General features: G+C 44.7%; 2 protein-coding genes across 2 annotated transcripts in view; both read right to left on the minus strand.

The window, feature by feature from the left end:
• Positions 1-19731, minus strand: part of LOC307040124 (desmoglein-2.1-like) — a 44134-nt gene extending 24403 nt beyond the window's left edge. Inside the window, exon 1 of the mRNA XM_079682694.1 lies at positions 19639-19731. The gene's annotated coding sequence lies outside the window, so the exon portion shown is untranslated. The remainder of the gene's footprint in view (positions 1-19638) is intronic.
• Positions 213-14359, minus strand: LOC307040139 (E3 ubiquitin-protein ligase TRIM21-like). The gene is made up of 4 exons (XM_079682719.1): positions 12949-14359; positions 12726-12809; positions 9632-9857; positions 213-2302 (listed from the first exon to the last, which is right to left on the minus strand). The coding sequence occupies exon 4, from the start codon at positions 2291-2293 to the stop codon at positions 656-658; it is 1638 nt and encodes a 545-aa protein (XP_079538845.1). The 5' UTR covers positions 2294-2302; positions 9632-9857; positions 12726-12809; positions 12949-14359; the 3' UTR covers positions 213-655.
• Positions 19732-21114: the final 1383 nt, after the last annotated feature.

Raw genomic sequence — 21114 nt, forward strand, 5'->3', positions numbered from 1 at the left:
CACAGTGTTCAAATCAGCTGTTCACACACTCCCCAACACATTATAAACAACATTATGGCACACTTCCTACTAAACTATCTCACCTGTGAAGAGGTATGTTCAACTCACCTGAGAACAGCTCATGGTGTTCTTAATCATATTATTTGGTGCCGTTATAATAAATCAGCTGATTTTTCTCTGTAATAACAAACAAAAACAGTTCATCAGACGTTCATTTTACTTTTATTCCAATGAAAAGAGATACACATTTTTTTTTGTGACTTATTCATAAAATGTTCTTCAGTTGTGTGAGCCAATATCCAACATGTCCTATATATACAACGATTAGACAATACAAGTGTTAGATTTAGCGTCAAGACATGGAAAGTACAAATGCTTCTTATTTTGAATATGTTGTCATTTTTTTTATTTAATCGTTTATTTGGCAGGGACAATGCACTGTAATGAACACTTAAAACATTGAAATGTGTCAAGCGTAACAGTGCCAGATTTAGCTTTGAGCTCATTTCCATCCGCAGTCCCTCAATGAAAATATTTACAGAAAAAATGCATTGATCACAATCTGATAAAAAAGTATAACAATGCCCATCCCCTAAAACACATACATTTATAACATTAAATGATATTGAACCTGATTTCAAATAAAATGGTTGTTCTACTCGGTGTGATTGACAGGAGAGATGATCAGAGGGGCAGAGTTTTTACCACCATTGTTCTTATAAGGACCAAAGAATGGGTAGAGTTTCTCTTTGAAGCAGCAGCCAGTGAAGGAGTAGATCAGAGCTGCAGCATCAACATCATAAAAGGAGACCAGACCCTCCTCATAATCCACAAACACCCCCACCTTCTGAGGTTGAGACTTCAGAGAGAGACGGACTGAAGGACCAGCAAGGGCTTGGTACTTATTTTCATTCCTCAACCATATCGTCCAATAACCTTTCTGAGGAGTAAGTGTGATGATTCCCTTCCTGTTGATCGACTCTCTGGCCACTCCTATTTCCCACTGAGTCTTCCCTTTAACCTGAACCTCGTAATAAAATCTTCGCGAAGAGAAACTTTGCTTTGCTAAAACACAAGTACAAGTATCAAATCTCTCTGGATTGTCTGGGAGATTCTTCCTCACATCACCATGTTTGACTTGTTTACCATCATCAGACAGGATGAGCCATGGTTGTGCTGTATCAGCATCAAGAGTAACCTTCACCTCATACTGCTGGACCCTCTTCAGCTCGAGCAGATTCTTCATCTGTTTCCTGAGCGTCTCCTCCAGCTGAGTCACAGCTCTCTTCACAGTCCCCTCATATGAAGGTGGACGGACCCTGACTTCTGTCCAGTCCTTGGTGGGTGGAGCAGCGTTCAGGGACGTGAAGCTTTGGAGGAGGTGGAGCTGGTCTTCAGAGCGTGAGAGCTGCTCCACCTCAGAGCTTCTCTTCTGCAGCTCAGAGACTTCCTGTTCCAGCTCTTTGATGAAACCTTCAGCCTGTTCCTCTGTCTCTCTCTGCTTCTCTTTGATGGTGTCGATGAGCTCGGCCTGGCTTCTCTCAACAGACTCCTTCAGAGCGGTGAAGACCTGAACACCATCTGCTATCTCTCTGTCTGCTCCTTCCTTACTGAGCTCCACTGAGCGGTTCATCTCCTGAATCTTCAGTCGTCTCTTCTGGATCATCTGCTGAATTTCAGCCTCTGTCTTCCCCAGCTCAGCCTTCTTTCCTTCATATCCTTCTTTCAGAGGAACAACATCATGTGTCTTGTGGTCTGAAACAGAGCAGAGCATGCAGACACACACCTGGTCGGTCTTACAGAACAGCTCCAGCAGTTTATCGTGCTTCACACACATCCTGCCTTCCAGGTTCTCCTCAGGGTCGATCAGCTGATGTTTCTTCAGGCCTGGCCTTGTCAGGTGAGGCTCGAGGTGAGTCTCACAGTAGGACTCCAGACACACCAGGCAGGACTTCAGGGCCTTCAGTCTGGTTCCAGTGCAGGCGTCACAGGGAACGTCTCCTGGTTTGACAACGTGTTGCTCTGAGCTGCTGCTGCTGGCTTTCTGTTGAGCTGACTCTCTGAACTGAGCAGCCATCTCAGAGATTAAAGTGTTGACCAGCAGTTCAGGCCTTGAGTAGAAAAACTTTTTACAGTTGGGACACTGATAGGGGACTTTAGTATCCCAGTGTTCAGAGATGCAGGCTTTACAGAAGTTGTGTCCACATGGTGTGCTGACTGGATCAGTGAACACATCCAGACAGATTGAGCAAAGAAACTGATGTTCAGTCAGCAGACAGCTGGCAGCAGACATGTCTACACTCTGAGGACAGAGCAAGTGAAAAAACAAAACCATGGTTAGTTTTTTTTTATGATTATTTGTCAAACTACAAAATATGTTATGAATGTTCATTGTTTCAAAGCTGACAGTTGCAAACAAGTGGGAGAAGTTAGGAGAAGACATGGAAAAGGATTTTCGGGCGGCACCAAAGTTGTTCTGGAAAACTGTCCGACACCTCAGGAGGGGGGGAAGCAGGGAACCATCCAAGCTGTACAGTAAGGATGGGACGTTGTTGACCTCAACTGATGGAGTGTTAGGGCGTTGGAAGGAACACTTTGAGGAACTCCTGAACCCGACAACTCCGCCCTCTATGTTAGAGGCAGAGCTGGAGTATGACGGGGGATCAACACCAATCTTCCGGGGGGAGGTCACTGAGGTCGTCAAACAACTCCACAGTGGCAAAGCCCCGGGGGTGGATGAGATCCGCCCAGAAATGCTGAAGGCTCTGGGTGTTGAGGGACTGTCATGGTTGACACGTCTCATCAACGTTGCGTGGAAGTCGGAAACAGTACCGAAGGAGTGGCAGACCCTTTTCAAAAAGGGGGATCAGAGGGTGTGTGCCAATTACAGAGGCATCACACTACTCAGCCTCCCCGGGAAAGTTTGCTCTAAGGTACTCGAAAGGAGGGTCAGGCCGATTGTCGAACCTCAGATTGAGGAGGAACAATGCGGATTCCGTCCTGGTCGTGGAACGACGGATCAGCTTTTTACTCTCGCAAGGATCCTGGAGGGGGCCTGGGAATACGCTCATCCAGTCTACATGTGTTTTGTAGACTTGGAGAAGGCGTATGACCGGGTTCCCAGGGAGTTACTGTGGGAGGTGCTACGGGAGTATGGGGTGAGGGGGTCTCTACTCAGGGCCATTCAATCTCTGTACTCCCAAAGCGAGAGCTGTGTCCGGGTCCTCGGCAGTAAGTCGGACCCATTTCAGGTGAGGGTTGGCCTCCGCCAGGGCTGCGCTTTGTCACCAATCCTGTTTGTAATATACATGGATAGGATTTCGAGGCGTAGTCATGGGGGAGGGGTCTGCAGTTCGGTGGACTAAGGATTGCACCACTGCTTTTTGGAGATGATGTGGTTCTGATGGCTTCATCGGTCTGCGACCTTCAGCACTCACTGGATCGGTTCGCAACCGAGTGTGAAGCGGCTGGGATGAGGATCAGCACCTCCAAATCTGAGGCCATGGTTCTCAGCAGTAAACCGATGGACTGTCCACTCCAAGTAGGGAATGAGTCCTTACCCCAAGTGAAGGAGTTCAAGTATCTCGGGGTCTTGTTCTCGAGTGAGGGAACAATGGAGCGTGAGATGGGTCGGAGAATCGGAGCAGCGGGAGCGGTACTGCAGTCGCTTTACCGCACCGTTGTGATGAAAAGAGAACTGAGCCAGAAGGCAAAGCTCTCTGTCTACCGGGCCATTTTCGTTCCTACCCTCACCTATGGTCATGAAGGATGGGTCATGACCGAAAGAACGAGATCGCGTATACAAGCGGTCGAGATGGGTTTTCTCCGCAGGGTGGCTGGTGTCTCCCTTAGGGATAAGGTGAGAAGTTCAGTCATCCGGGAGGGACTCGGAGTTGAACCGCTCCTCCTTCGCGTCGAAAGGAGCCAGTTGAGGTGGTTCGGGCCCCTAGTTAGGATGCCACCTGGGCGCCTCCCTAGGGAGGTGTTCCAGGCACGTCCAGCTGGGAAGAGACCAAGGGGTAGACCTAGAACCAGGTGGAGGGATTATATCTCTTCGCTGGCCTGGGAGCGCCTTGGGATCCCCCAGTCAGAGCTGGTTGATGTGGCCAGGGAAAAGAAAGTTTGGGGCTCTCTGCTGGAACTGCTACCTCCGCGACCCGACCACGGATAAGCGGGAAAAGATGGATGGATGGATGGATGGATACATACATATTATAATAAGACTCATGGAGCACAATTTACGAAGCTCTGTAGATTAGATGATCCACAAAACCACCCAGAATCAAAACATATTGAGTAACCCTTAAGCACCATATTAAGCGTGTGCGTCGTGTGTGTGTGAGTGCATGTGTGTGGGAGTGCATGTTTTTATGTCCGTTCGTGAAGGGAGGCATGTCGGTGAGTGGGAGGCGTCTCTTTTGTCAGTGTCTGTTTGTTTGTTTGTTTTGAAAGCACGAGCATGAAAACCATTTTCATTAACTCTGTCGTTCTCTAATATCTAGCATATACGCTTTGTCTATGCTCCTTTAGTTTAAGCCTATATTCCTACACTGTGTGCATCTTGACCGGGTGACTACACTACCTACTGACTCAGCAATCACTGTAAGTTATACTCTTGTTTAAATAGACTTCTCTGTTTAATTTATTCTACTCTGTATAATTGTTCTGTAGTTATTGTAGCTAAAACTGCGTTTTTGAGAGATTATAAATCTCAGATCTGCTCAACTGAACCTGTAACACAGGTCTCAGTGGGTCACGCGCCTCAACCCTGCATTACAATAGGCAGGGACACTCTGCTGTGGCCCATCAGCTGAAAAGAGTTAACTAATTAAAGGGGCGTGGCCCCACAGCTGCGAGAACTCAGCAATGAGGTGTCCATCTTAGGTAGCTCTTTCCTGGAGCGTCAGCTTCAGCGTCAGCCAGACGAAGACATTGGAGTCCTGTGGGATTAAGACTGACAAAGACATTGGAGTCCTGTGTGAGTCACGAGGGAGGCAAAGAGGAGGCAAATCCTACTTTGATTGAGCTAAGTATCTCTAGTTTTTTATTTTATTTGGGTTACTAGCCCCTCATGCTATAATCATGTGTATTTTCTCCATTCCTGTTCATGTGTCTTCTCGCAATTATCACTGGCCCCGTGTATCTCCTAATCGATACAACCGGCCTGCTCTCGTCTATCCCACATGCTCCACTGAGATCCAGCATCTAGTTTCAGGGGGCCTGTGGAACTGCCAGTCAGCTGTTCCTAAGGCTGACTTCATCTCTGGCTACGCTTCCCTGCAGTCTCTGGATTTCCTTGCTCTCACGGAGACCTGGATTACTCCGTCCAACACATCCACCCCAGCAGCTCTCTCCACAGCATATTCCTTCTCCCATACACCCAGACCCTCTGGCAGAGGAGGTGGCACTGGTCTCCTGCTCTCTCCCAACTGGAGCTTTTCCCTCTTCAAGCTACCTAACTTCACTCCTTCCACCTTTGAATTCCATGCCGTCACAGTAAACCATCCTATACAATTACCCATTGTTGTTCTCTACCGTCCACCAGGTGCCTTGGGGGACTTCTTGGAGGAGTTAGATAATCTCCTCTCACACATCCCTGAAACTGGCCCTCCCGCTGTACTTCTCGGAGACTTCAACCTCCAGACAGGGAAGATATCTGAACTAACATATCTTTTAACCGCCTTTGCTTTCTCACTGTCTCCATCCCCACCAACTCATAACGCTGGCAATGTCCTTGTTCTCATATTCTCAAGGAACTGCACTACTTCTAACCTCACTGTAAACCCGCTCCACACATCCGATCACTTCTTCATTTCATTCTCTCTACCCCTTTCCAAGAATAACAAACTAATCTCTTCTAACTCTGCACCTGTCCGCCGCAACCTTCGTTCCCTCTCCCCCTCTTCCTTTACCTTTGCCTACCGGTGCTCTCAGCCCTCCCTTCCTCTGACTCGTTCCAACTCCTGCCTCCAAACTCTGCTGCAGAAACCCTCCTCTCTCCTCTCTCATCCTCTCTGGACTCTCTCTGTCCTCTCACATCTCGGCAGGCTCGTCAGTCCCCTCCTGTTCCCTGGCTAAATGACGCACTGCGTGCTAAAAGAACCATCCTTCGGGCAGCAGAGCGGAAATGGTGGAAATCCAAACACCATGACGACCTCCTAACCTATCAGGCTCTCCTCTCCTCTTTCTCTGCTTCCATCTCTCAGGCAAAAAGCACTTTCTTTCAAGATAAGATCCAATCTTCCTATTCCAATCCCAAAAAATATTTTCAATCTTTTCTACCCTCTTGGACCCCCCCAAAGCCCCTTCCCCGTCCTCCCTTCTGTCAAGCGACTTTGTTAACTACTTTGAAAAAAAGGTTGATGATATTCGCTCTTCTTTTTCTGACTCACCTTTACTCACCGCTGGGTCACCAGACCCTCCCTTCACCCACACACTGACCTCCTTCTCCCCTCTCTCTCCAAGTGAGGTTCTTACCCTCATTACCTCTGCCCGTCCTACCACCTGTCCTCTGGACCCTATCCCCTCAAACCTCCTTCAGACTATCGCTCCTGATATTCTACCGTTTCTCACCCATTTCATCAACACTTCTCTAACTTCTGCTCACTTTCCAAACAGTCTCAAGGAGGCAAGAGTAAACCCTCTCCTAAAGAAACCCACTCTCAACCCGTCTGATGTTATAAACTACAGGCCTGTCTCTCTCTTCCCGTTCCTGTCTAAAACACTTGAACGCGCTGTCTTTAAACAACTCTCCTGTTATCTCCATCAGAACAACCTTCTGGATCCGCACCAGTCTGGTTTCAAGGCAGGTCACTCAACAGAAACTGCTCTCCTTGCTGTCTCAGAGGAACTGCACACGGCTAAAGCAGCATCCCTCTCCTCTGTCATCATCCTTCTGGACCTGTCTGCTGCATTCGACACGGTGAATCATCAGATCCTCCTTCGCACTCTCCAAGAACTTGGAAAATCAGGCTCTGCACTTTCCCTCCTCACCTCATACCTCAAAGACCACACCTACAGGGTTACTTGGAGAGGGTCGGAGTCCGACCCTTGTCAATTAACTACAGGGGTCCCTCAGGGCTCTGTTCTTGGTCCCCTCCTCTTCTCCTTGTACACAAACTCGCTCGTATCAGTCATTAGCTCGCATGGTTTTTCATACCACTGCTACGCTGACGACACCCAATTATTTCTGTCTTTCCCTGCTCAGAGACCCAGGTCGTCGCACGCATCTCTGCTTGTCTAGCTGACATCTCTCAGTGGATGTCTGCTCACCATCTCAAGCTCAACCTTGACAAGACTGAACTGCTTTTCCTTTCGGGAAAAGATTGTCCCACTCTTGACCTAACAATCAACATCGGCCCCTCTGTTGTTTCCCCGACTCAGACTGCAAGGAATCTGGGTGTGACCCTAGATAACAAACTGTCCTTCACTGCAAACATCGCTGCTACAACCTGCTGCTGCAGATACACTCTTTACAACATCAGGAGGATACGTCCCCAGCTGACCCAGAAAGAGACGCAGCTTCTGGCCCAGGCTCTCGTCATCTCACGCCTAGACTACTGCAACTCCCTCCTGGCTGGTCTGCCTGCATGTGCCATCCGTCCTCTGCAGCTCATCCAGAATGCAGCGGCTCGTCTGGTCTTCAACCTTCCTAAATGTTCTCACACCACCCCGCTCCTCCGCTCCCTTCACTGGCTTCCAGTAACTGCTAGAATCCACTTCAAGACACTGGTACTTGCGTACCATGCTGTGAATGGATCTGGCTCTTCCTACATCCAGGACATGGTTAAACCGTACACCCCAGCACGTGCACTCCGCTCTGCATCAGCCAAACAGCTCGCTGCACCCGCACTGCGAGGGGGACCCAAGTTCCCATCAGCAGAAACACGTGGGTTTGCTATCCTGGCTCCAAAATGGTGGAATGAGCTCTCCATTGAAATCAGGACAGCAGAAAGCTTACACATCTTCTTCAGACTGAAAACTCATCTCTTTGGACTCCACTTCGAGAGATAGAATTACTAACAAAGTTGCCATAAGTTAGTCTCTCTGCGTTTCTGCCATGGGCTAATGCTAATGCGAGGATAATAAAATGGCGGCTTCACAAAAACTTTTTTTGAGTTTTACGGGGCGTGGTTTGCATTCCGCCCAGCCAATCAGACATAGGAACCTTTTTCTCCCATGAGAGTCCCTGCTCTCTAGCAGGGATGGAAAAAGGGGTAAAAAGGTTCTCATTAAATAATTTTGTTCAGGGGGCTTTTTGGTGTGAACGCAAATATACCTGAGTTCTGATTAACTATTGTGGGAAAAGTACTCTGGCTTTTTTTTTTTGCCTATTGGCTACCTAGCTTACTTCGTCTTCTTCATCAGCCAGCATCCTTGGTATCTGTTGTTCACCGAATTGATTCTCCCCCAATCCATCTTGATGTTTCTTTATTTACGAGTTACTAACATTTTATTGTTTTATTATATCATTATTTATAAAGGGATACAAAGGGAGGTAGGAACGGAAAGCACTTGGGGGAGTAATAGAAGAGAAGAGAACATTAACAGCAGGATACAATTGGGTCACTCTGGATTAAACTCATTACTGCATCTGATTGGACAACATCCAACTGGCAACTGTGATGGTTGCCAACAATCAGAGACAATACATCATGTATTTTTTAGCTGCCCGGAACATAACGTACAAAGACTCATTCTGAAAACTGCACTGGAACAACTTAACATCAAGGCATCCCCTCGACTCCTCGGTCGTCCGGTTGTGACCCGGAAATGGATTTCAGCGCGCCATGTTGAAGTACATCTAATTTCTCAAAATGCACATCGAGGACCGAGCATCGAGCATGGAGGAGGCTCTCTGGAGGAGCTCTAACCGAGGAGACACTGATGGCTCCTGATTTAGTTTGTGAATGAATGCTTATTAGAGTTTCGGCTGGAGAGTGCGTGCGGACCTGTCGGTCAGATAACAGGCGTGTGTAAGTCCTGCATCTGTATGATACACATGTGTGTAAAATGATACCGGGCGCTGTAATCACTCATCTGGTTACGTTATTACATTGACCACCACACCCCCGACCCAAAAGAAAGGACGTATTATTGGCTTCCCCTAATTTTTTCCCCACGCCACGCTACTGATTGAGAAACCTCTCTTGTCTGAGAACAAAGATTTAACATGAACATTAAATAAAGCAACAGTAGGTGGCGATATATGCTCCAAGTGGAAGCGATTGACCATTAAAGCAAGAAGAAGAAGAAGAAGAAGAAGAAGAAGAAGAAGAAGAAGAAGAAGAAGATTTGCCCTGAGAGGAACTTCCTGTCTGATTAGAGCTGAGGGTTTGGGTTTACACCGGATGTTGAAACACAGGAAATATGATCAGCTTTTCAAAGAGAGACAGCAGTAACTAGAGAGAAGTTGAGAGGAAAGGTTAATAAGTTAACGGCTGCCGATCAAAGTGTAGAACACTTAAATAAGTTGTACAATGTAAATGTCGTGCCTTTAGAAACTACACAAAAAGAGACCTCCCAAATAATCTGAGCTAGGCTAGTTAGCTGTTAGCAGGCCTGGGCTAACTGCTGTTCCTGTTCTTCGTCTCGTGTTTAGTGAGGCGTTGTGTCTCTGTAGTGCACTCACCAGTGTTTGCTGAGGTTCTGCTGTGTTGTTGAGAAGAAGCTGCTGGATTCAGTTGTTTCTTCAGATAAACAGAGACGCTTTCTGGACTGCAGCTCTGCTCTCACTAAGTTTCACTTTCGTTTCTGTGAAGTTGAAGCTCTCCTGTTTCAGTGTTGCTCCTCCTCTCAGTGTAGCTTTGAGTGAGGGTGTGTCACTCTCTGGGGCAGGGGCGTCAGCTGACCCAATACTATACAGGGGCACAACAGGGGCACAGAAAAAAAAAATGTTTTGCAGTTATTTCTTTGAAAAAAGCATGGGCACAGATAATTAATGCAAGCACGCGAGCAAACATTTTTTTGCACTTATTTATTATAATAAAGTGTCATAAATAAATAGTACAATCAGATTGTTATTTTCTGCATCATTAAATATCTAGCCTACCTGAACCAAACTGAATTGAATTGGCCTACTTGTGAACTTAACTGTATACAGTATCTCTAAATCACTAACTGATGAAGGCAAAAGAGGCACAATGAATCTTCATGAAATATCTGTCAGCAAACATGGACTTGAAAACTGAAAACTGAAAGAGAACCCCCCATCCTATGATGGTGTGATGGTGACTATCCTATGAGGTGTGTACATGGTCAGAGAGATGGGAGAGGTCTATGTTCATTTTTTTAAAAGTAAACTGTAACGTCTCGGTTTCAGTTTTGCAAAGCTATCAATCAATTGACAGTGGCTTAACTTGGAGAGTGCTCCTCTCTCAACAGACATGATGGCAAGATGGTGGAGTCTGTCTTGCCCCATTGTGCTTCTTAACCACGTGTGGAGGCGTCTCAGCACGCTGAATGTACGTTCACAAGTGCAGCTGGACACTGGAATGGTCAGAGATATCTGAATGACCTGTGTCAATGTTGGGAACATGACATGATCCAGCAAACTGAAAAGACATTGCATGTCAGTGATTGGAAGGCTTTCCTGCTTTCTGGCCAGATAGTTTTTAGCCACCAGCACTTCCTCTTGCTTTAGATCCACATTATAATGATCTGCCAGACCTCTGAGGTCCTCCTCACAGAGAAAGTTGCTAGATCCTGGATTACAGGCCTGAAAACCTTTTAGAACTGTGCTGTTGAGAGATGAAAAACGCTGCTCCATCTCAGCAACCATCCTGTCAAGGCAAGGTAGATACACTGCGGTTCTCAACTTCTCGGCATTCCCTAGGTCACTCGCTGCCCCACAACTAGACTCGACTACATACTCTTCCATGCGTCTCTGCTTCTGCCTTTGTCTTGGTACAGCACATGACTCAGGGATTTGGTGTGTTTCGCACAAGGCCTTTGCGCGGTCATAAACCTCAGCTGCTTTGTCATCAGTGCGCATTTCTTGTAGAGTGGCGCACACAGCGCATTTGAACTCCTCAGCTTTTGCCAGGTCCACAGTTTCACTTTGTAGGTATTTGTGTAGACTTTCTGTCACAGACAAAAAAGTCTTGAACATCATGAATAGATAGACTGTGGAGAACCTTGCAAGGTTGGCATGCAGACCCACAGCCGTAGGGTTGCTGATATTGGACAGGCACGTGAGAACTGCTGGGAAATTCTCTATCATAGCGTTGATAGACCTCAGCTGGCAAGACCATCGGGTCTTGGACAGCTGTACAAGCTCAGAAGCTTGTAAGCCAAGCTGTTTCTGAGTCTCCTTAAACTTGTCATGGTTCACAAGGGAGCCAGAAAAGAATGTATAGACATTCTGCAGGAGGTCAAATAACTTCTTGGCCTCTGGTATGGCCAGACATGTGGAACAGAGCACTAAATTCAATTGATGTGCATAGCAGTGCACATAAATGGCCATGGGATGGTTCTCTCGGAACTTTGCTTGGACCCCTCCAACAGCCCCACTCATGACTGAGGCGCCATCATAAGCCTGTGCAACCACCTTCACATGGTCTATGCCATTCAACCTTAGCTGTTGTTCAATGGCAGTTGTAATGGACTCCGCGTCAAAACCCTTCAAATCTACCATAGCTAGTAAATGTTCTTGCACACTCCCCCCAGCAACATATCGGACACACACAGCTAGCTGCTCAGTGCTGCCATCTCTTGCTTCGTCAGCCATCACTGAAAACATTCCAGCCTCCTTAATGTCTTTACTGATAGCTTTTGTTATCTCCTGGGCACAGCACTGAATTACTTCATTTTGTGATGAAGGTGACAAGTATGTAGTGTGTGATGGTGCTGAATATGTCTGAAGGAAAGGGTCGAACTCTTTCAAGAGGTTCATGCATTCCAGAAAGTTCCCCTGGTTGTCGCTGGACATGCCCTCATCATGGCCACGGAATGGGATATTTTGTTTTCCCAAAAACTTGGTAACAGCCACAACCCGGCTGAGGTACTCCCGTCTCTCTTTTATTTCATGCTCACTGGCAGAATCCAAATGGTCGACAACACTGCCATGAGCCTCACTGGCTTTATAACTACACCAAGACTGCATGCTTGCCTTATGTGCTGGTGATTTCTCATGCTCTCTATAGACATCCAGAGCTTTTTTCCAATTTTGAAAGCCAGTGTTTACAAAGGTGTCATTCTTCAAATGTTTCCCAAATATTCTACAGGGAAAACAAAACGCTGCATCTTTAGCCTTGGAATATTCCAGCCATGTAAAGCTTTCAAACCAGTTGGTGTTAAATGATCGATTCTTTGCACCAAAGTTGTGCTGGGGATATTTTGACAACTTAACTTGGTTTGGGCCAGACTCCTTTCCCCCAAGATCACTTGTATGTCCCTCAAGATTGTGGACACTGCTTTTTTCTCTTGCCCCCAGTCTAATGTTCTCTGCCACTGTGGCAACTGTTTTCTCAGTCTCATCTCTGGGGTGTGATCTCTCCGGCCTGTCTGTCTCTTGTTGTCCTTCCTTCTCTCTCTGCCTTTCCCCTGCCTCAACCAGCTCAATCTCTTCTGCCCTCTGACTCTCCTGTCTGGTGCAACGTACAAAAAAATCATATGCTCAATAGTTACCTCAGATAACCATTAAAAGTTCAAATAACATTCATCACATCTATAAGTAGGGACATTTACAGTAGCTAACTACATTGTCAGCTGAGTCTCACTCTCACCTGTCAGTGTCATCTCTCAGTGTCATCCCTTCCTGTGTCCCTTCAATCTCCTCCTCTCCTCCTCTGCACTCTGCTGCACTGAGTCTTGAAACAACATGAACATATTACAGTCTAATGTCTGCATTTTCATTATCTACATTTTTACATATGCAGATGTAAGGTTACTTGTGTATAACCTGTTTGCAGTTATTCCTAATTAATATTAAATTAATAGCCATATCACCTCTGCTCGTGCTCATCAACATCCCTCTCTCCTTCACCTCCTCCGACACTCTGCTGCTCCTCTTTGTCTGGACAGATATGTAACTGTTAGGCTAGTGACCAGTGGTGAACTCAACTTGTGGGTTGTTACCTAAAAGTGGTTTGGGTTGCCTTGTTACCTAGCTTACCTCTCTCATTTCTCCTTGCTGCTTTATCCCTGCTCCGAGCGAATAACTTTCTGATGTCCATTTACAAGATACTAAATACTAAAATACAGAATACTAGTATCAAATCAATCAAATCGTGAAGTGATAAATAATGGGAAACCAACGCCGGAGCTAAAAGGTATGTTTCAAAAGACGGTTAGGATAACTCCATCGACTACTCACGTTCAAAGCCACATTTCTTTGAAAATGTTTCACCTCAATAATAGATTTCGTGATTTAAGATACTTGGGTTTATATATTTCTAAATCTGACACTGAAACTGTCAGTGCCTCACCAGCCACGAACCTCAGCGCATGTCACTGCTATTCACATCTCCATCCATTTAGCCTAGTCTATTATGTTTTATAAATTATTCAAAAGTGCTATTTATACAAATCACATAACATTTAACAGTGTAGCCTATACGATTAGCTTCCAGGCAAACTCATTAAAATATATAGCCTACTCCTGTGTGACCTTCACTTCTAAAACTAAGATTATGTTCATCGTAAAATTACGTTGCTTACCAGATTGACCGCAAGCTTTATTTCATGGTATCCTGAACTACCAAGGCAAAACACGCATCAACACTACGGGTTATCAGAAGGGACAAAAAACATTTGAATAAACAAATGAAAGCAGCGTGTGCTGAATAGGACTAGTCTTATGCTGTGCAAGAGAGGTTTACAGTAGCAAAATTGAGTTCGCATTGACGGCCACAATGCTTGTAAAAGACGCTCCGTGCAAAGGGGTTATAAAGTTACCAGACACACGGGCAGGCAAGTGCATAGAGTTAATAGTCCGATAGGAAAGTTACTAGACCCGGGCGTGCGGGCGTGTCGCCATTTCGAACCCTGAATAAATTAATAAATTAATTAAAAAATCAGTGACCCAGGCATACCGGGGCACCTCAGATCTACAGGGGGGCACGTGCCCCCGTGAAAAGGGTCTCGCGACGCCGATGCTCTGGGGAGGACATTAACTCAGCTTTGTAAGAAGAGGAGGTTTACTTTGAGTCTATTCTTCTTCTTTGCTTGAAGTAAACAGCAACCAGACAAAAACAATTAAAAACAGGCATGAGAAAAGAGGTCAGAGGAAGATAATAAGAGCATCCTGTGTGTTTTGATAAATGGACTACAGCGCTCCTTTTACAGTCCCTCTACCAGGGCTGTGGGAAGTAGGGGTGCTGAGGGTGCTGCAGCACCCCCTGATGGAGGACAGGGAATCTGCACGATTAAATGGAAATATAATACAAATATAAAAAAAACTAATTTTCAGCCTTGATGTAACAACATTCATAATTAAGTAAAGATAACACCCTTTTCATCCCGGTTACATTTTCCATATGCCCCTCGTAACAGAGTTATAAAGGTTGTTGTAAAATCCGGGCTGAATTGGAGAATTACGCCATCTGGTGTTACAAACGCGTGCCTGCATTACTGTAGCTTTGTTACCGGATTGGATTGTGGGAGATTCTCATACCGCGGGAGGATCTGTTGAGAGTAACAGCCTGTCGGTGGAAGCGTCAGCCAATCAAATCATATGCCAGTACAAGCTCTAGCCAATCAAACCGCTGCTTGTGTGTCAGGGGCGGGAGATTCATGTGATTGGTTGTTGGTCGAGCTTCAGACACGCCCGCCGGCAAGCTTTTTTTGAAGCTGTAGTGTGGACACTGTGGACAAAATGTATGTTATTATTTGATTAGGACAATAACGTTCTGTTGTGTTTGTTTAGTTTAATGTTAGTCGTTTAATGCTCACAGCAACATGATTTTTGTGTGATTGGCTATTTGTGCAATATGATTTATTAATACGATCGTCAATAGCTAATTGAGCTAATAGGCTAACGTGAGCGTGGTGCTATCTCTCCAACAGAACGCAGCTCACGTGTCCATTGTATGTTGTCCATTGCAATGCAGGTATGTGAGTTTTGTACACCAGTTTGTTTATGTTTAATGTTTCACATTGTTTACTACCACTATACGATCATTGTTGTGTTGTTGATTATTGGACACTTATTTTGTAAAGGAGATTTATATACCGCGTGAGGATCTGTTGAGAAACGCAGCTCACATGTCCATTGCAATGCAGGTATGGAAATAAACTGAAGTAATCACCAGCTCTGAATGGTCTGTTGCCGAGGGGACACTACACCGGGGTTACACCCTGTACGATGGGCGCTGTAAATGATGAAAGTGGGGGATGTTGGTTTATCAGGCGCCCGCAGCTGACAGAGAGAGAGAGACAGACAGGGCGGGGATTGTTGTTAGCTTCTGCTGCTGCGCTAACGGATATAAGAAGCTGTTTCTACAATAATGTGGAGGGAGAGCTCTCCTGTCAGACTGAGAGGCTCAGTGAGGTAAAGGACTCTGAGTGTTTAGATAGTTCACTTTAGTCTAAGTTATCTCAGTGGGTCTCAAACGGTTCGATCACAATTTATGTAAACAAATATTTCCAAGGCACACCTTTATAATTATTAGGATAAATATAAACAGGTTTGAAATCATTCCAATGCATACTATAGGACAGTAAACCAAAAATATCGTTTAAAACTGGAGAGATTAAAAAAAATGCATAAATAAATGTTAACTGGTAAAATAAGATATGAATAAAATAAGTTACATGTATTTGTTATTGGCTATGGTAGGTTATTGGTTATGTTCACATACTTATTTGATTAATAAAATGTAAACCAATCTTTTTCATAAGGATGTTTAGAGTTGTATCCCCTAGATCAGGTCTGTGTAATTGTGTGCTCAAAGTGCACCAGATTGAAGCATTTGACTTTAAAATGTTGAAAAAAAACGTCCCGGGGGGGCATGTAAATGTTCTGCAGAGTCAAAACCCCTCAAAGAACACCCTGTAGCGAGTAAAACTCTAACACAGTCTATGCTGCCCCAGAACGCCTCGTTGGAGATTTCTCATTTTCCATTGTTTACTTCCTGGGTACTGTGACGTGTGAATACCCAGAGCTGGCCACACCCTCTGCCAGCATTTCACGAAACAAAGCTTCCCAAACCTTTCAGCGATTCATGCTGGATATGTACAGCGTAGGGCACTGAAGAACGATGCAGTTCCTACTTTGTTTGGACCAGCGGGAGATTCGGGTACACAACCTGTAAGTATTCATTGTTGTTTGTGTATTTATGATGTTTAAAACAAACAAGGTATCTACCTCGACTGTTTAAATGGGTAAACGTTTTTCGGACTGCTAAGTTGGGATCGCGGAGAAATGCTCTCCGAAGACCCATTCTCACAGCGTTATAAACCTTTTTTTACTCAATATCAATCAATCAATCAATCAATCAATGTTTATTTATATAGCCCAGTATCACAAATGTTAAATTTGTCTCAGTGGACTTCACAGTTTGTACAGAATATCAGTATGACAATACGACACCCTCTGTCCTTAGACCCTCTGTCCTTAGACCCTCTGTCCTTAGACCCTCTGTCCTTAGACCCTCACATCGTACAAGGAAAAACTTCCAGAGAAACCCACAGTTTAAAGGGGAACATGGGAGAAACCTCAGGGAGAGCAACAGAGGAGGGATCCCTCTCCCAGGACGGACAGACGTGCAATAGATGCCGTGTGTAAATTGAAAAGATAATACATTTACAACATAGGTAGTCCAAATGTTTGGAAATGCATGTTATCTATAATAAGAAGATGAATCCACGAGGATATCCATCCAGGACTTATGATCCAGGACCACAGCCACGACTCAAGATCCAGGGCTTGCGATCCAGGACTCAGGACCACAGCAACAGGATCAGCCACGACTCAGGATCCCGGCGTAGATAGACACCAAAAAGAAAATGTGGGGAAGCTGGATTATTCGGAACATGATAGTACACAGGTACAGAGAGAAGGAAGAAGTAAGGTCTTAAGCGCACTCTTAAAAACGGATAGGGTGTCTGCCGCCCGAACACAAACTGGAAGCTGATTCCACAAAAGTGGAGCTTGATAAGAAAAGGCTCTGGCTCCCATTGTACTTTTAGAGACTCGAGGAATAACCAACAACCCTGCATTCTTGGAACGCAATGCCCTAGTAGGACAGTAGGGTATAATGAGTTATTTAAGGTAAGATGGCGCCTGCCCATTAAGGGCTTTGTAGGCGAGAAGAAGGATTTTAAATTCAAGCCACACTTATGGTTTTTACTTCGGCTGTGAGTGTTTGTGTGCTCAGGATGAGTTTTTCTTGTTCTCGCTGTATCGCCGACCCGGAAGCCTGTCCGCTCCTTGCATTAGATCGCAGCAACGAGCCACGCAACGTCCGACCAATCAGAGCACACTGAGCTCACAGGGAGGGGGGGCAGGAGCTCCAACAAGCCGTTTAGGACAGAGAGTGAATACCGGTGAATACACATACTTTACAGAGATGCTGTATGAGGAACCAATGTGCGTTTGGAAAATTGCACAGTATAAATCTATTTTAGTAGACCTCAACAATGGAATTATGATCAGTAGAAATGGCCATGACATGGGCCCTTTAAGTCATGCATTCATGTAATTAGTTTCAGTATCAGAGTGATCATATGCAGTATTCCTTGACATGAGGGCCAACAGGTGGGTTTGTTTCCTGACCTTTCTGAAAGAGCTTTTTAGACTTTTAGTCTTTCAATATTGTGCTCACATGGTGCATATTTCTAAATGAATGTTGTTAATCAGGCTACCACAATAAATCCAGTGCAGGTAAAGGTCCAGCACAGGTTTCCTACAATGACAGGCCTCCAGCCTCCAGCCTCCACCTGCAGCCTCCGTCAGCAAACGTCTATCCTGTTGACACGTGGAGATCTCAGTGAAACAGCAAGGACCAGAAACTAACATGTAAATATGATGCTTCAGTTTAGATGCAGACACACAGCAGTGTAATGATAACATGCCAACACTGATTAAAACATGTTGCTTTATTGTCTTCTTCTCCTCTCAGGTATATACATAGGTGTTGTGAAAGACAGAGCAAACACACATCAACTGAAACCTGACTGACTGTGATGCTTAACTTCATCCACCAGGGGGAGCTCCTCTTCCTCACTCGCCTTTGAACGCTAGGTGGTGTTAATAAGGCTGATGTATGGAAGTCTGAAATATGTGTTAGTGCTATCTCAGTTAATCGTATCAAGCCTGTGGAAGTCATTCAATACAAACTGTTATATATCTGTGTGGTGAACATCTAGTTATGAATGTAAACCATTTTACAACAGACTCTTGGTGTTTGGATCTTTGATGGAGGTTTGGTGATGAATGCTATTTTAATGCAACACATATCCTTTGTGTGTTTCTCCAGACTTTGTTGGACTTCCATATCTACCAGGACCTGATCCAGGGCCTCTGAGGGCCTAAGATATTCCCAACATCTTTTTTAAATATATCTTTTTTAAATATATATTTTTAAAATATATTTTTAGTTGTATTTTTCATTAGTTTTACATAAATAACTTGATTTAATTGTATCTAAAATAACATTTCCAAAGAAATAAATCCTTCGAATCTGCCTGTTCAGTTTCTGTTGGAATGTGAAGGGTTAAATGAAAGAAGCTCGTCTGCGAGTTACTGTGAAGAGAGGAGCTGATTGGTGGTCCTGCTATGAACTCAAAGAGGGCCAGCTAGGGTAACTCAACGAGAGAGCAATGTCAAGTGACAGTACAATTGACCATTCATATCTTCCCTCTAAATGGGTGGGCTTTTTTTTCGCGGACTTTATGACAAGTTCCTCCCGCTGTGAAGTTTATGCAAGTGTAGAGTGGTGCAGTGAGGGTGCTAGAGGAGCCTCGCAGCGGCAAAACCGCGCCGCGCCAATTGCGCCGCATAAGCGCCTAGGTTCGCCGCATTATCGGCTCAGTTGAGGCTCCCTCCGCAAGATGAGGCTCCCTCAGCAAGATGAGGCTCCTTCCGCAAGATGAGGCTTCCTCAGCAAGATGAGGCCCCCTCAGCAAGATGAGGCTCCCTCAGCAAGATGAGGCCCCCTCAGCAAGATGAGGCCCCCTCAGCAAGGTGAGTCAATGTAATAACGTAACCAGATGAGTGATTACAGCGCCCGGTATCATTTTACACACATTTGTATCGTACAGATGCAAGACTTACACACGCCTGTTATCTGACCGACAGGTCCGCACGCACTCTCCAGCCGAAACTCTAATAAGCATTCATTCACAAACTAAATCAGGAGACCTTTAACGTTTTACGTCCGGTTCGCTCCTTTGTTCCTCGCTCCAGCTCCAGTTTGGGTATTGGCCTGTCATCAGATTGTATTTGTTGTTGCTGCTGCTGCAGCGGAAGTTTAGTCCAATTATTTTTGATTAAATACTCCAAAGCTCCACCCTCCATAATTGCACTTGCTTCAGTTGCTTGCTACTTTCTAACGGCGGTGTAAGTGGTGCAGTGACGCTATCTATCTTCTATCGATTAGATTTATGATTAGAAAATTATAAAAGTAGGGTAGACATGTGGATATTATCCGACTGAACAAAACGAGCATTTACCTAACAGGTTCGTTTTCCACTGACCTTTTTTCGAGCTATTTTCCAAAATCCTATGGAGAAATCCCATTGCTATTTTGTAGAGGGAAACCAGGCGCAGCTTACTTCCGCTTTTTGGGATGCGTCACTGCACCACTAAATTGATGCGATTTGATTGGATTGTGAGGCAAGGGAAGCCAGCCGCCTCTGGCTTCCCTTGGCATGGCCCTGATCAATCACAGGTTGGCAGGGGCATGACATGAGCCTCATCTGATTGGTCAATCCCTCCATTTTTTTTCACCAAGGGAAGCACATTTCGGCTAGCCTCCTCTCGCAACAGAGAGTGCAATCTACTTTTTCACCATAACATCTAGAGGGGCGCTGTTTCACTCTTTGTAAAATACTCAATGAGAATGGGGGAGAGACGGGCCGGCAGTAACACACAACAAAGAATTTCCGAAACTAAACGAAGTGTTTTTATTTATTTATTAAAATTATAACTACAATCCGAAAAAACAGGGAGAAGCCTGGCTTCCCTTGGCCTCCAGGAGAAAACGAATTTGATTTATTTACACAATTATGTGATTTTTTCACAATAAATACAATTGTATTAATTTTACAATGTGTTTTCATACAATCATACGTAATGGGATTCCTGTGGATTAATGTGTGAGCAATGATAAGTTTCAATATACGTTTATATTTCAATTCCAACCTAATGAATAATATATTTGTCACTGTGGTCCAGGTTCATAAAGCATAAAACAACACCATAAAACCACTCTTCATGAACTCGGTGACGGTTCCCTCAGAGGTCATGGAGTAGTGGTTAGGAAAAGACGATAGGAGCTGATTTTTGGACAATACCACTGCAACCCAAAAATCACAATGTTTATATTCTGCTAAAAAGCAGCAGGAGACAGAGACTGTAGTACGCTCACTTTCTTTGGTGGAGTTGGACTGTGTGCATTAAATCATATTTAAGGTCAATCTCAATTCAGATTCATGTTAAATAACTTGATGATGAGGATATCCTGCTTTTGATTTCTCATCCTGGATTTTTTATTCTAATTCACATTTTTTTTATCAGATGTTCAGAATATATTCAAGGTAAAGTTTAATAACAAATGAACATTTACTTTAACATCATGGATAAGAGAGCTGTGTGGTTTACCATTGAAATGTTTAGAATATTCTGATTGGTGTCAATTTTGATTAACAAAAATAAAACTAGGAGGAATCCAGAAGTATATCCAAAACCTTAAGACCATTAAAAAGTAATATGTGAAATATTGATTTGTTAATGTTGTGACTTTTGTGAATGAATGTGAATAAGGTTCCTTTCATATATAATATCTCAGAGAAAGGAAATCCAAACACATTTTATAATACACACATTCATCTTTATTGTTTTAAAATGTTGAAACCATCGACACAAGCAGAAACAGGTTGATGTTGAAACATGTCCTGAGAGCCAGAGAGCAGACTGAGAGCAGTTTGAGAGAGAAAGCAGAGTCCCAGTGA

The sequence above is a fragment of the Notothenia rossii genome (assembly GCF_949606895.1).
Source record: "Notothenia rossii genome assembly, chromosome: 5".
Lineage (NCBI taxonomy): Eukaryota > Metazoa > Chordata > Actinopteri > Perciformes > Nototheniidae > Notothenia > Notothenia rossii.